The 14,861-nt window shown below is 40.7% G+C and overlaps 1 protein-coding gene across 1 annotated transcript; it reads right to left on the bottom strand.

Moving 5' to 3' along the window:
- Window positions 1-1,109: 1,109 nt before the first annotated feature.
- LOC134620468 (histone-arginine methyltransferase CARM1-like) lies at window positions 1,110-13,271 on the bottom strand. Its single transcript, XM_063466636.1, has 14 exons — window positions 13,220-13,271; window positions 12,402-12,530; window positions 12,258-12,314; window positions 12,160-12,212; window positions 11,989-12,093; window positions 11,584-11,694; window positions 10,371-10,548; window positions 9,143-9,233; window positions 6,438-6,519; window positions 3,327-3,412; window positions 2,702-2,791; window positions 2,334-2,471; window positions 1,845-1,934; window positions 1,110-1,206 (listed from the first exon to the last, which is right to left on the bottom strand). Exons 1-14 carry the CDS (start codon window positions 13,269-13,271, stop codon window positions 1,110-1,112), a joined length of 1,359 nt encoding a protein of 452 aa, XP_063322706.1.
- Window positions 13,272-14,861: the final 1,590 nt, after the last annotated feature.

The following is a 14,861-nucleotide window of genomic DNA, read 5'->3' as shown; positions in this document are numbered from 1 at the left end:
TGGGGAAAGCAGTGCTGCCCTTACATGGTTGTGCAGTAGAGGTGGGGTGGTGCTGACTTCAACTAGGGATACAGTTGGGCAGTGGAAGGAATATTTCAAGGACCTCCTTAATCTCACAGACACGCCTTTTATAGAGGAAGCAGAGTCTAGTGACAAGGGGAAGACCCGCCCATCACTGGGGACGAGATCACTGAGGTAGTTAAACAGCTCCTTGGTAGCTGGGCCCCTAGGTTTGACAAGGTTCCCCCTGAGTTCCCAAAAACTTCTGGATTTTATTAACACAGTTGATCTAAAATCAGACATAAAACATGAAATCAGTGTAAAAAAATGTATATTTTTTACTGTAAAAACCACGAACATGTTTATTGAATTATTTTTGGTTAAAATGAAAATAGAAATTGTACATTTTAAAATCCTATGCACAAGTTTTGCAGACAAACTTATATGCAACTATTTTCCTAAAAATGCAGCCAAGGCATCAGGCGTTATTTTTTTTTGTAACCATTTAAAACAATTTACAGAACAATCAGGTGTTTTGTATCAAATAAGATGCTGTACAAATTATTTGTCCACCCCAAAAAAATCATTTCTGTCCATCATAAGACAGAGGAGCACATAACCAGCCTGATACCTGCAGGCCTGGAAGCAGGAGGTATTTTGACACACAAAACAAAACAGACAACTACACTAAATACTAACTACACAAGACAACAGACTAACTTCACACTCTAAACACACTAAACGTCACAAATCTCTCACATTTCAAAACTCGCTATCTCGCTCTTTCTTTTGCTCTTGTGCTCTTCTTCCTGCAGTAAACATTACGATAGTATTCAGGAAAAAACATTGCATATTCTTTTTTTATCATAACTCTGGTTTTACCTGGTCTATCAACACAATTTAAAAACTGGTATATAGTTTGAAGTCCACATTTTCAACACAAGTTGAAATGGAGACTCAGGGTGGCTGCAACTTATTGCTCTGTCATCTTAAATTGGTCATGTGATTTGGATGCGCTGGCGCATCCGTTGACCCCAAAGGGTTAAATATCTTAGGGTCTTATTCATGAGTGAGGGGAGAGGGAAACAAGACTGACAGAGAGATTGGGGCTATACCAGTTTGTCATAGTGTAGAAGGCTAAGCTGTCGCTTTGCTAGTCGATCTACATCCCTATCCACACCTATGGTCACAAGCTCTGGATGGTGACTGAAAGAAAAACAAGAACGCAGAAACAAGTGCCAGAAATTATTTTTTTCCAAAGGGTAGCTGGCCTCTCCCTTAGAGAGTTCAGTCTTTTGAAAGGGACTCAGAGTAGAAGCATGGAGCCAATTGAGGTGGTTCTGGCATCTGATTAGGATGCCTCCTGGGTAAGGTGTTTGGGCATGTCCCACCAGAAGGAGGCCCCAAGCAGACCCAGGACATGCTGGGGGAGATTACATCTCTCAGCTGGCCTGGGAAAACTTGGTGTTCCCCTGGATAAGCTGAAGGAGGTGGCTGGGAAGTGGGAGGTCTTGGCGTCTCTGCTTAGAATGCTGCCCACGCGACTCATGCCCAGATAAACAGAAGATGATGGATGGATGGATATTTATGAACATAGAACTTACATGAACTGTACAAATTTTGGCCAGCTATACATTACTCTTTTTTCTTCTTCTTCTTCTTTGACCTTTTACCATTGTACTCATGTTTAAATTTGGTCTACTGACAAAATGAACTTTGAAGATTTCCACTTGGGTAACTTCTGAATTTGAAAGCAAACAAAAAGAAACAAATAATGATTTCATGGGCAAATTTTATAGCAAAAATAATCAGCATGTATGCATTAAAGAGTAGAGAGAAGTGACCTGAAGAAAGGATTCTTGAGATCCAGGATGTTCCCAGATCTGAAGCCTGATTGGTCCACTGTAGCTGTGATGTGGATGTCATAGCTTTGTCTGGAGTGAGAAAGATAAGGGTTGGTACAAGTTGAAATCTGTAACCTGGGAAAAATTTGTTGTTGAACCTTTATTGATCCCCAACCCCGCTGACTTGTCTGTGATAAGTGCCTTTATTTGCCCACAAAGGTACATAAAAAGTGATTAGGAAGGCAACTGACAGATAATTCACTGGCAAATATTGTGTCATTTATATTTATAAGTAACAAGGCAGTCTGAATTTGCTGATTATGTATTTTTCTGTGAGTGTCTCTCTTTTCCTGTGAAAACTTGTCCAACTGGCAACTCGAGCACTTTAAGCACCTAACTCATGTGGAACTAAAGCAGGGTATTAAGGCTCCTTTGCTTTTCCCTCTTTGCCCTATTGGTAATGCAGTCCTATGGACGGCACAGCTATACCTGTTGTTAGCAGCCAGTTGGACTGTCCCAGACAAAGTCTGTCCAAGCTTGGCAAAGAGCGGCGTCTGAAGTAGACATCTGACCTGGAACCAGCGGGTCAGAGGCTCTGTGGGAGCAGTGGAGAACCATACTGTGGCCCTACAAAGACAGTGAGAGAGATCACCTCCATACTGAACGACTTCAGGTGAATATACCTATTGAGGGGGACATGGCTTAATATTTTGTTTGACAGATCCAAATTTTCTGTGTGTTTGAATAATCAAAGTTCTTCTGTTGCTATAACATATTTTTGTTCCATGCATCCTTCCATTTGGTCTGCACTGAAAATCCTTCATTAAATGTTAGAAATAAAACATTGGATTACTTACTTGGATCCCAGGTAGGCCACATCAAACCAGAAGGCAAGTCCATGGATCAGACCAGACTGGAGCAGAGTAAACACAAAGGGAATCTCTATTCTGTAAACACAGATTTTGTTTTTCAATTTTCATCAAATAGTTAAAAAACATTATAAGAAAAGTGTTGCACACAAAGGTTTTTGCATCCAGTGTTCGTTAATATGTCATTAACTTCTGTTTTCTCAAACTGTTTGGACTATCTAGCATCACTGCTGGACCGCAATACCTTACTTTCCAACCAGAAAAAGTAAAACATTAAGTAGTAACATATGTAAAGTATAATAAAGTATTAAATCATAAAGTAAGTCAATAATTCAACTTTGAACATTAAAAAATGAAATGGCAAAGCTATCATTTATAGCACACTATAACAAAACCAACATAAAGGAATTCTTAGAGTTAATTGATGTACGCTGTTTTTTTTACTCAGGTATGATTCTTTTATTTATATAACCACTTATCTGTTTTCTGCCTATAAGTGCATTCCAGTCACATCTTAAATCATCAATAATGTGACATAATCACTGCATAGATGAGGTGTAGATACAATGTTTCTGATCAGGCATTAGCAATCAAATATGATTCAGTGTATAACCTGAGTAAATCCTCTTCTTTAGCTTCCATGAAATTGATGCAGTGCTTGACAGACCTGGCCATCAGGATATGAACATCAAATGTGTCCTGGAACAAACATTTAAATTTATTACAATCTTTTGATCACAGTATAAAATTTAGGAGGAAAAAGAAACTACCCAAGCAACAATGCCAATTATCACACAGAGTGATGACAAATTAAAAGAGAACACATTAAAAAATGTCACAGTAAGTGTTCGTCCACAACGGGTCCAGGGCTCCTTTGCACTGATTCTCTTTGTCCCTTTAGGCTTGAACTTGAACTTCTGGCTCTGTGGACACATTCGTCCAAAAGACATTTCCTTGTTTTCCTGTTTTGATGTCATGCACAGAGAGTGCTCGGTTATGTTGAGATGGAGAAACATATTAGTCATGGTCCTGGGTGAGTTCACGCAGCATTTTGTATCACTTTGATGTTTTTTGTTTTAAATAGAAAAGCTTATTGTGGTTGTTGCTTTGTGTAATGTTTATAATAATTTCAGGAAGTCCTTAGTGTATTTAGTTCTCAGTTCCTAGTTTCCTTAGCTGTATTCCTTGTTTTGTGTCCTTCCTTCTGGTGACAGTTCTCTTGTATTAAGTTTATGAATATGTGTTTTCCCTCTTCAGTTTTCACTCCTCCTGCTTTATTTTGTGTTTGTTTTGTGTTCCTTGCCTTCAGCTTTCAGTTTGCCTTTGTCTCGTCCTCCCTAGCTGTTTCCACTTGCCCTAGTTACTCTCCATTATATATATTGTCTTAGTCTCCCTTTGTCAGACCGTCAGTTCACCTTCCCCTCATGCAATGTTCCCTCTAATGTTTCATGTGTCTGAGTGAACACACAAACTCCCTGAGCGGTCCCTTGGACCACTGTGAGCAACAGCAGACGTGTGCACTGTGGTCACGCCAGCATCCAATCCATCCAAGTTACATGGTTTATTAAAATAATCAAATTACAGCATTTACATTTATGTTAGACTACTTCTAATTAACTGCTTTAGCCCACTTACAATGAAAATGTAAAAAAATCTTGTTCATGACCTGTGTAGGATGTTAACACTATTGGAAGTAAAAATAACTTGGAGCTCAGTCTGGGGGGAGTTATTTTTTTCTCCTTATCTTTCCTCATGTGGTGCATTTTCCATTGTTATACCTCTCTGACCTGTCTTCCCCATGTGATGTTTTTGTGTAATGTATGTATGGTCGGAGGGTAAGATGGCGCCGCCATTGCGTGCAATAGGTCGGCAGCCTTAACATGAAATTTCCCCTTGTGGGACTAATAATAAAGGTATATCAAAGAATATCAAAGTACTGGTATACTGATATAAAGTCCACACTTTTCCCGTCAGTTGTTCCGTCTGTCCTGCTCACATCTCCAATGGTTGTACACGTTGTCATTAACGTGGCTTCACTCCACATCAGCCACGCCGCTTTGCTAGCTAAAACACCGGTGTCGGCACATAAGGACGCTGTCATAGCCTGTCAACCACGTTGATTAGCTGCGTATATACGAATGTGAATCACATCATTGGCTGGACTATGGGATAAGGTGGCATCGTTCTAATCCCATACGGGAGCAGCCAGTCACTTACTTACTTAGTTAAGTAATAATTTAAATCTCAATTCAGATTAGATATTTTTTTGTGCACAACACAGATTTTCTGTGCTCAGAGACCGTGCCAGCAGTGCACAATTGTGCATGCGTGCAGCTTAGAGGGAACATTGCCCTCATGTCTCCCAGCTTCAGTGCTCCCATCCAATCGTGTTCACTCCCAGTTTAGGTTTCTGTTTGTAGAGGTTTTTAAGCTCCCTTTTATATTTTGCGTTTCACCTTTTATTTTGTACTTTTCCATCAGTCTAACAAACGGCTTGCTTTTTGTTCAACACGATCTACCTGCTTTTGTCTGCTTTTGGGTCCTCACACTCTTTGCACTCCACAATTCTGACAATATTATTTACATCATTTTGATCAAAACCATCCAATGAGCCCTCAATGAAACAGCTTTATCTTTTGTTTTTATCATAACATGACGAGGAAGACAATCAAAACAACTGGGAATTGATCTGCAGTCAATTGAAAAAACTAATCACATGTTCCCGGTCATGGTGACCATATTATTCCCTGCCTGGTTCAGCCTGTTCAGACACTATATTTTTCAGTAAAACTCATGATGGTCTCTGGGTTCAAGCCAATGACCCATCTGTGAGAACGATTTTCATTGCTAAAAGTGGAGTCAGTTTAACACAGAATTTGGCATTGACTGATGACCATAAAACCCTGAGCATGATTGATCTTGTCCAAACTCAAATGCTAAATACGATCAGGCCTGGTTAGTACTCGAATCGAAGAGTACTTTGATGCCATGATCCAACCGCCATAGGCAGAATCTGGACTCAATGCTGAACATTATGTTGCTCCACATGTTCAGGTTCCAGTGCACATGTTGCAAACACAAGCACAGATGGGCCTGACAGTGAAGAGCAGTCATGGCAGAGCTCCTGGCAGCTATATGAGACCAGAGATGGAGAGTCACTGACTATATCATCCTGCGGACTTTGACTGCAAATCTGTAGAAGACTGCCTACAGTTTCTTTGTGGGAACAGGGAGAGGAAATGGTTGGCTTGTGGTGTCTTCATGGGAGGCCCACATCATGGACCGTCTCTGACACCTCCCATTATATGAAACTTCACCTTCAATTTAGAGATGGTACTAGGGATCACTTGAAATAATGCTGCAACTTGATTTTGCAGAAGACCAAATTGTAGTTGCCAGATCAGCCAAATGTGTCATGCTTGGATAAGATATCTACTGACTGTTGAAACGGGGTCCATGCTAACAGGTCCTGATAATCAGGCACCAGTCAGCCACTTGATCATCAGCTCTACCAGAAGCGCAAAACAAGAGTCAATCATACAATAAGCTGACTGGAAATGGTAGCGCAGATTTGGTACGTTTTTCATGCAACCCACTAATACATTTTCCTTACAAATGTGGCACCATTTAAGATCACATATATCCTTACTTTTTGTGCTAAGTTTAGTGTTTATTACACATTTTCTATTTATGTGTATGTTTTGCATCATACAGTGCACCATACCACTATAGGCTGCCTGAATAACTCTTCCACCGCAGCATTGTGAAGAGCACTCAGGTTCACACCATAGAAGCTCCTCTGCTGCCTAAAGGGAAACATGTAAAGAGCAGAGATCAGGTTATTTGCAGTCGACTGATTGGCACAACTGGTGGTTAACACTATACCCTGTAATTTTACCCCTCAGTTTCTAAATGCGCTCAGATTGCAGCTTAATTAGTCTGACGAAAATATTTAACAATAGTTTATATATACTGTGGTGTGAAAAAATGTTTGCCCTCTTCCTTTTTTCCCATTTAGATAAAACATAACGAAAGTAAACACAACATGCAGTTTCTGAATGAAGGTGTTTATGATTATGGAGAAAAAAAATCTACATCTACAACCTACAAAAGTAATTACCCCGTAAACCTAATGACTGGTTGGGCCACGCTTAGCACCAGCAACAGTAGTCAAGTGTTTGTCATAACTGGCAATGAGTGCTTTAGAGTGGAATTTAGGCCCACTCATCTTTGCAGAATTGTTGTAATTCAGCCACATTGCAGGGTATTTTTAAGGTCGTGCCACAGCATCTCAATCGGATTCAGGTCAGGATTTTGAATGGTTGAAGAAAAACAAAATGAAGACTTTGGAGTGGTCTAGCCAGAGGTGGACTTGCTGATGTGTTTGGATCATTATCCTGCTGTAGAACTCAAGGCCACGAACAGATGGTCGGACATTCTCCTTCAGTATGTTTTGGTACAGCAGAATTCATGGTTCCATTTACCACAGCCAGTCTTCCAGGTCTTGCGGCAGCAAAACCGCCCCAGACCAGACCCCCAGGGCCATGTAGGTTTTGATTTTTTTTCCCCCTTAATAATAAACGCCTTCATTTTGAAATTGCATTTTGTGTTCACTTGTGTTAACTTTGTCTAATATTTAAGATTGTTGCATCAGAAATGTGTATGAGAAATACACAACCCCGAACCCCTACCCCCCCAAAAAACAGGAAATCATGCAGAACTACAGAGAATAATGAATGTTTTTGTAAATGTGTTTCTTCTACTGCTGAAAAGTGAGGGAAGATAAAGTAGAAACTGATGGAAAACGTTTACAGTTTACATTCATTCCTCACTGCTGACTGAGCCTGACCTGCACATAGTGGTAAAGCAGTGAGGGGAAGAGAGCATAGCAGCACTCACATACACACACATGGTGGTATGCATGCATGCACATGCAAACTCCAAAACAGAGGTGGTATTGTTTGCAGGCTGAACACATCAAAGGCATGGAAGCGATCGTCACCAGAGCTGTATTTTAAATGAAGTCAGGAATCTTAAAAACATGTTCTGTGAACTGGCCAAAGCATGCTGGTACATACAAGCAGTGATCAGGCCTGAGAGCCGAGTAATTAGGGCTGTATCCACATGAGTCAGGTGCTCAGAGCAGAGAGTCCCTGTATGATTTTCTTTACCTCTGGTCTAGTATTCATGTCATTTTGCTTATTTTCCACTTTGTCCAATATCACATCAAACAAATGAATTGCAAATGTTATAAAAACAAGAAAGGCTGTCTCATCATGAAAGTTCTTCCTGTTCCTTTTTTGTTTTGTTTCTTTAAAGTATATTTCTTCCTGTGTTAAGATGAAATGATGGGCCTAGGTGATCAGAAATATTCCTGCCTTAGCTTGAATGTTTGTGGTTTTGGGTTAAAAAAAAAAAAAAGCAGACGGTCAAGACTAGGGTCCAGTTGTGTTTCAGAGAATAAGGTTTAAATACTATTTTGAGAAAACAATTCTATTTGGGAATTTGTGCTAATATGCAGATTACAGTTGTTGTTTCAAGATAAACTGCTATGGATACGATACCCTTTACGAAACGCCTTATGTAGATGATTAGCCGTCTTGTGATAGAACATGCGTCCTTTATTGCACGAGGGTGGAACCGTTGATAACCTTGCATCTGTGCATTACCAGCCATTTCATTTTGTACAAATCCACTCTTCCTAGTTTGTGAGGTTGACCAAATGGAGCTTTTTGCACCATCTTATTAACCACACTGTGTCTCTGTGCAAAAAGAGAGATCATTTCCTTCCTTGCTACTAAAACCGATTTCACTCACTCAGAGGGTACAGCAACCACGGCAGTTTGTGTTGAAACAACAACTGTAATCACCACATTTCAACTTTTTTTCTTAAATACAATTTTGTCTTTTTTCTAAAAATAGATTTTCTCAAGATTATGACTTTATTTTCAAATGATCAATAATATATATTTTTTACATCTTGTCGACCCCACCCCTCTGTGTTAGGTGTGTCGTTGCTATATTACTTTCTATGTGTAATTTAGATTTTTTTTTCTGCCTTGCATTTGGTTTTACTTCCCCTTCTGTCTTGTTGGTCCGGTTCAGTTCACCAGTGCATTGTTTTCCCAGCTGTGTTGCCTCTCTCTAATCACCTCCTGTGCATATTTAAGCCCTCAGTTTGACTTGTTTTTTTCCTCGTTTGCACCCTACTATATGTTCCGTGTCTCTTCAGCTTGTGACTTTTTCCTGCTTTCTTTATGGACTTTGACTGATACAAAAAACCCAAATCCATTTTGTTTTGTATGAGTCAGGACTGGACTAAATGTTTCACAGCCTGACTGTCAAACGTGTGAGATATAAAAAGGAACCAGTGTGTTCGTGTCCCCAGGAATAGAGTTATGTCTGTGCATCTGTGTGCGAGTGACAGACCAGAAACTGGCCCGTGCGTAGTGCTCAAAGTACAGCTGGTCATCACTGAAAGGAGCCACGTGAATGTCTCCATAGGAGGGAAACATCACACCTGGAAATTGAGAGAAGTGGATAATAATAGAAAGGCAGAGAAAAGGAATATGTGAAAGACAAAAACGCTAAGACATTAAACAGAGGAAGATATAGTAGCTCCTGTTCCACTGCAGGATGTCTGGGCAGGCTCAGGGTGCAAATATTCACAAGAACAGTTTCATAAAACTGCTTCAGCCGATGAGTTTCTGTCAGCTTTGACCATAAAATAGAGCCCAAACCTTGTCAGTTAGAAAACAGCAGAGGAGATCAAGATTTCACTGCTTTGCTATTTGTTACTTCCATCAATAAAGTGACAGCAGCAGTTTTCATTTGTTATTCCTCTCATGTAAAAAAAAAAATGCACTGAGCTGAAGAGCTGAACTAATCAGTCCAGCCCTGCTCAGCACTTTTTGAGGTGCCACTTAGAACAAAGTACCTTCTTACTCAGAACTTGTCCAAAGAGAATTCCTGCAGTTGGAACTCAATTAAATGTGTGCTTTTTCTCAATGTTTTTAATCACATCAATAGTGGGATATAGGGCTTTGGAGTTGACGTCACGCCGCAATGCATTGTGGGAGCGCGGCGCCATTTTCGGGGTCTACGAATCAAAACAAACACACTGTGTTGGAACGAGGATGACAAGAAACATGCTTAAAAGCAGCTTAAAAGAAAACGGACAGTATAGAGACCGATTGCGTCCAGAGGCGAAGCAGCGGCTATAAAGTGTGATATGAACATATTTAGAACTTACCGGAATGAAAATGTCTGGAGCACACCAACAGATATCTGGAGATGTAACAGAACTTGATATCAGCTCGTCTCACGGCTGCTATCCAGGCTAGATGCCTTCGTTTGGTAACATCCGATACATAAGCTCCTTCATGTTGCTTCCAGGTTGGGAAAGCATAAAAAGACAACCCAAGCTTATTCCCGTGCCGGTCGTAAGATCGAACGTTGCAGCCGGCCACACAGCAAGTACGAACCATGGCTGTGCTTTCGCTCCTTTTTCACTTGCGCTTTGCTTAGACCCCCAAAATGGCGGATCGGGCCAAAATCCTTTCCACGCCCACCCCCGTGACATCACGCTCCAAAGCCCTATACAAATGATGCCTCACTATATTAAAACATGGTTTAACCTCGATATCTGGATTCCTACCATTGGGTTTGAGCCATCTCCTGGCAAACAAGAAGTTCTCCATGAGCCTTTCGTTAACTAACATATAACCCATGGGCTCAGAGATGATGACATCCACCATGTCAGGAAGGTTGACCTGTTCCACCTCCCCCTCAAAGACCCTGATGTGCTCAGAGAGACGGTTATCCTCCACCAGGATCTGAACAGGAGACAGAAAATATCTCCTGCCTTAAACAACTCACTGTAAGACTGCATGACTATTAAAGAATATTAACTTCACTCTATAGCACCAGGACACTGTACCACATACTATACTGTACTGTGCAACACTCTGGAAACATATTAGCAGACATTCCTATTTTGTCTTATGATTGTACCCCAGTCATTATGAATTTGTTTCATAATAATTCATCATGTTAGCCATTGTGAACCCTGCTTTTTAGACAAGTTCGTCTCCAAATAAACTTTCATGTTTATGAGAAATAGTTTTCTCAAGTTTTGTTAACAGGACTTTAGCTAAACAGGGTTTATTAAACTCATTTGACTCTGGAATAGACTTTTGTAGTCTAAAGCCTGCAGTACTAAAGTACTTTAGCCTACAAGCTACATGGCCAATTTGTAATTACCAGTTCACCTAACACGAATGTCTTCTAACTATAGGATGTCAGAATATTTGGAGGAAATCCATGCAGACACAAAGGAAGAATGCACACACAGAAAGTCTCCTGTTGTTAAAGTTTGCATTAATTATTTAACCCAAAGAGTTTTTACAAATAGCTGTTCCTGTCTGATTACGTTTTTTAAAAACACTTTTGCATGACAGTAGTATTGTTTTAGTTACGAATGTATCATTTCCAGCACTGGTGTAAGTCTGTACTGTGTGCTTCAGCATTCTGCAGCCCCTATCCTACTAAACTCTTGGCCACATGTTGAAGCAATCCATTAACTCCTGAGAATGCCACGCTCTGCATCTCATGTATGTGCCCTATGTGCTTGCACGCACGACTCTGGTCTCACTTAAGACTTTATCAAAGCCAAAATGCATGTAAACTGTAATCCAGGCCCTTCATTTCTTTAACTCTTACACAACAAAACTTCAAATTATGCTTGTAGGTTAGTTAGAGAATGCTAAACAATGGCTTCATTATTGCAAGAAAGGTTTTCAAACATAAAGAGTTAAACCTGCACAGTTAAGGAAAACAATATAAACGGTAAAAGAATTAACCACGCTGACCTGTGTATACTTGGCCATAGGGCTGGACTCAACAGCATACACTCTGGCAGCCCCGGCCTGGACTGCAAAAAAAGACAGAATACCAGAACCACAGCCCACATCCAGAACCACCTACAGAGACAAGAAAGCATGCAGAAACCAAGTCAAACTTCCCATAGAATAAAGTCAAAGTGAAAAATTCAGACCAAAAGTGAAAAGAAAAAGAACTGAAAGTGTCACAAAGCAAATTGTTGGTTCAAACTGTAGACAGCTTTTCGGCAAGAGCACAAAATTTTATATGGAAAACAATAAGAAATCAGGAGATGGGAAAACACGTTTTCACAGCAGTGTAATAAGTAAACTGTATAGACCTTATAGACATAATTAAGGAACGTGCTATAACACTATCCATTCATAGAAGTGCACCTTGTCTCTGAAGTCAGCCTCATTGACTAAAATGGCTTTCTGATAGGTGGCGTTCCTCAAGTAGTCCTGAAGCAGGCTTTGCTGCTGGGTCAGACAGCTGTGGAACTGCAAACACACAGACGTATTAAACCGTGTTCGAGTGTCAAATTTAAGGTTAGAAGGTTCGGTTACCTGGTAGCACTGTTCAGGGTTCTTTTCAATCCTTTTGTCAAACATTGTTGGTCCTCTCTCTGCATCCTTATTGCCTCCCTGATGTACTTCAATCCAACCTTTCCCGTTCTCTTCATTTTCCTCGGTCTTCAGTAATCTCTGGAAGTTCTGCATATCTAAGGAGTCAAAGACAAGTTTCTTTCAGCATTTTACAAATCCGAACTTCTCATGGTAGGAATTATTCTAGAATATACTCTACAAACCAGCTGGAGTTTTGAATTGCAGCAGAAGACTGAAGTTGTTGTTGTTGGTGACTAAGAAGGACTGACCTCCAACCTGGCAGCAGTCCATCTCCTCGGAAACAGTAAACTGGAAAACCAATGCTTTGTTGGCTGAAAACACGTTCCACACATAAAGATGACATTTAAAACGTTAAGATTTGTATCCACAGTATGGGTTTTATACAACCTTAGTGATTACCAGTGTGGACTTGGATTCACACCGTATCTGAGGGGAAAATGACGCTCCACTATGCTCTCTTTTCTCTTTACACCAGAGTATGATCAACACTGGCTGGGCCACCTAAGTGAGCTTGAAAGACCCCAAAACCCATAAAGACCTCAGAAACATCACTGAGGAAAACTAAATACAAGACAGAGCAACGGATTTCCATGAAAATTTTACTTAAACAAAAAACATAAACTGCTACTGCTACCCCCTCATATGCAAAGTGTTACAGCCAATGTGTGACCCACCTGCACCTGGGACACAAACTTCAATACAAGAGCAGTAAATGTAGGTCAGAACTAACCACCTTCTATTGCCAGATGATATTCACTTTTTATATAAATACATATATACATACTTTCAAATACAAACTGACTTTCTGTTATTACTACAGCTAACCACTGCTCTAAGCAAACATAGTGTGTTTGTATATTTGTGTATGTGTTTTGCTTTTCCTTGCGTACTTACCATCCTGCACAGTTACCTGCTGAACTTCCTGTCCTGTGGTGAGATGAAGAGTGAGTTCTTGGTCGTTTCTCTGTCTGCATACATTCACATGCTGGCCTCTGCTCACCTCTCCTTGAACCTGCTCCTCCTTCAGAACCCAACCACAGCAAAGTGTTCATCTCTGTCTTCTAAATCTTAAGTTTGCCTACAAGTAAACTGCATTATGAATAACTGCATTACTAGTTATAGAGCAGAATTTGCTAACTGAACAGAAAAAACAATATCTATCTTGCACGGACAAAACTATATAAAGTTTTTGCTTTTGTTCACTGGATAAATTCTCAACCACGGCAATTTCAGTGATGGGAAATGCCATGGTGGGAATTTCCACTTTCAAATTAAAGGTTCAGCTGGTCGTTCTGATGCTACTGACTTGGCCAATGCAGTCCCTACAGTGAAGCATGGTGGTGCGGCATCATACTGTGGGAATGTTTGTTTTTGCTGCAAAAACAGGCAAGATTCGTCAGTGAGTGGTCCAGCCAGAGCTACTGGGACACGCCCACCTTGTGGGCAAAAAGTACTGCAGTCCTTTGCCCTCCAGCCATCCTTTGAACAGTTTTGGGTTTAACTTTACCAAAATTCCAAATAGCTGCTGTGCTATGCACTAATCAGCATTTATTTATAGCTGCCAGAATGGCATAGATCATGGCACTAACATGTGAGCACACCTCTCCTAACCCTGCCTTTCAGGCCATATTGCACCAATCCCTGCTTCTCCACAGTAACACAGGCTGTCAGGCTCATTTAAACTGTAGGAATGATTTACCTGACACCGGAAAAAATACCTTACTGTTATAAAGCGACATTAATATGACAAATTAACACTACTGGAATTTTTCAGGCCCTATACTGTAAATGTTCAAGTCAACAAAACGTAAGATTTATGTGCATCTGTTAGTTTAACCTTGCTTTAACAATGAACAGTTTCTTCTTCTTCAACCTTTGACGTTGCGCCATTATTTACCCAACGATGTCGAGAATGCATGTAGCTGTTGGTGCTTTGAAAGCTTTCATCTTGGCAGCAGAGTAAGGTAAGGGATTCTCTACAACCGGGCCATGGACCAGTACCGGTCCGTGAGTTGTTCGGTACTGGGCCGTGACAGTTGAGGCTCCGGTGTGAAATTGATGGTTTTCAGGGGTTTTATCGCTTTTTAGCGTTATTTTTTAATCGTTTTTATGGTTAACTCGGTTTCCCTGGGTCTTTTCACGTGTGTTATGAATAAATCTTTCTTTTGGTACCGGTACTGGTTTTATTTTGTTGTATTTATCCGCGACACCTTAAGGGCCGGTCCGGGAAATTATTGTCGGACATAAACCAGTCCGTGGCGCAAGAAAGGTTGGGGACCGCTGCTCTACGAGATACAGGTAGATGTCACTGAACAGGAGCTCTGGAAGAGGGATTTAAATGAAGCTGCCAAGTTGTCAGAATTCGTAGTTTGTCTTCATATCTTGAGTTTTTCTCCATGGATAGATGACCCAAGTAGTCTCAGCTTAAGAAAAAGTCTGCACTTTAGTCCTGCAGTATTGCCAGCTGTCCACTACTTGTGTTCACATTGGAGTAATGTTCTCCCGCCAGGGTAGTTAGCCAGGCACAAGACTGAACTCTATGGATTGAACATCTTTGGAGAGATCTGAGAACAGCTGTGGACCAGTACTCCCCATCCAACCTGATGGAGCTTGAGAGGTTCTGCAAAGAAGCTAAGCTTGTA

This window comes from Pelmatolapia mariae, linkage group LG23 (assembly GCF_036321145.2).
Source record: "Pelmatolapia mariae isolate MD_Pm_ZW linkage group LG23, Pm_UMD_F_2, whole genome shotgun sequence".
Classification (NCBI taxonomy): Eukaryota; Metazoa; Chordata; class Actinopteri; order Cichliformes; family Cichlidae; genus Pelmatolapia; species Pelmatolapia mariae.
This window is presented reverse-complemented; position numbering and strand designations above follow the sequence as displayed.

What these genes read in the sequence shown, in the direction of transcription:
- LOC134620468 (XM_063466636.1), bottom strand. Translation starts at nt 13,271, where the DNA reads ATGAACACTTTGCTGTGGTTGGGTTCTGAAGGAGGAGCAGGTTCAAGG. An exon ending in ACCCTGAACAGTGCTACCAG is followed by an intron (nt 12,094 to 12,159) that starts GTAACCGAACCT and finishes GTGTGTTTGCAG; the next exon opens with TTCCACAGCTGTCTGACCCA. An exon ending in CTATGGCCAAGTATACACAG is followed by an intron (nt 10,549 to 11,583) that starts GTCAGCGTGGTT and finishes TCTCCTGTTCAG; the next exon opens with ATCCTGGTGGAGGATAACCG.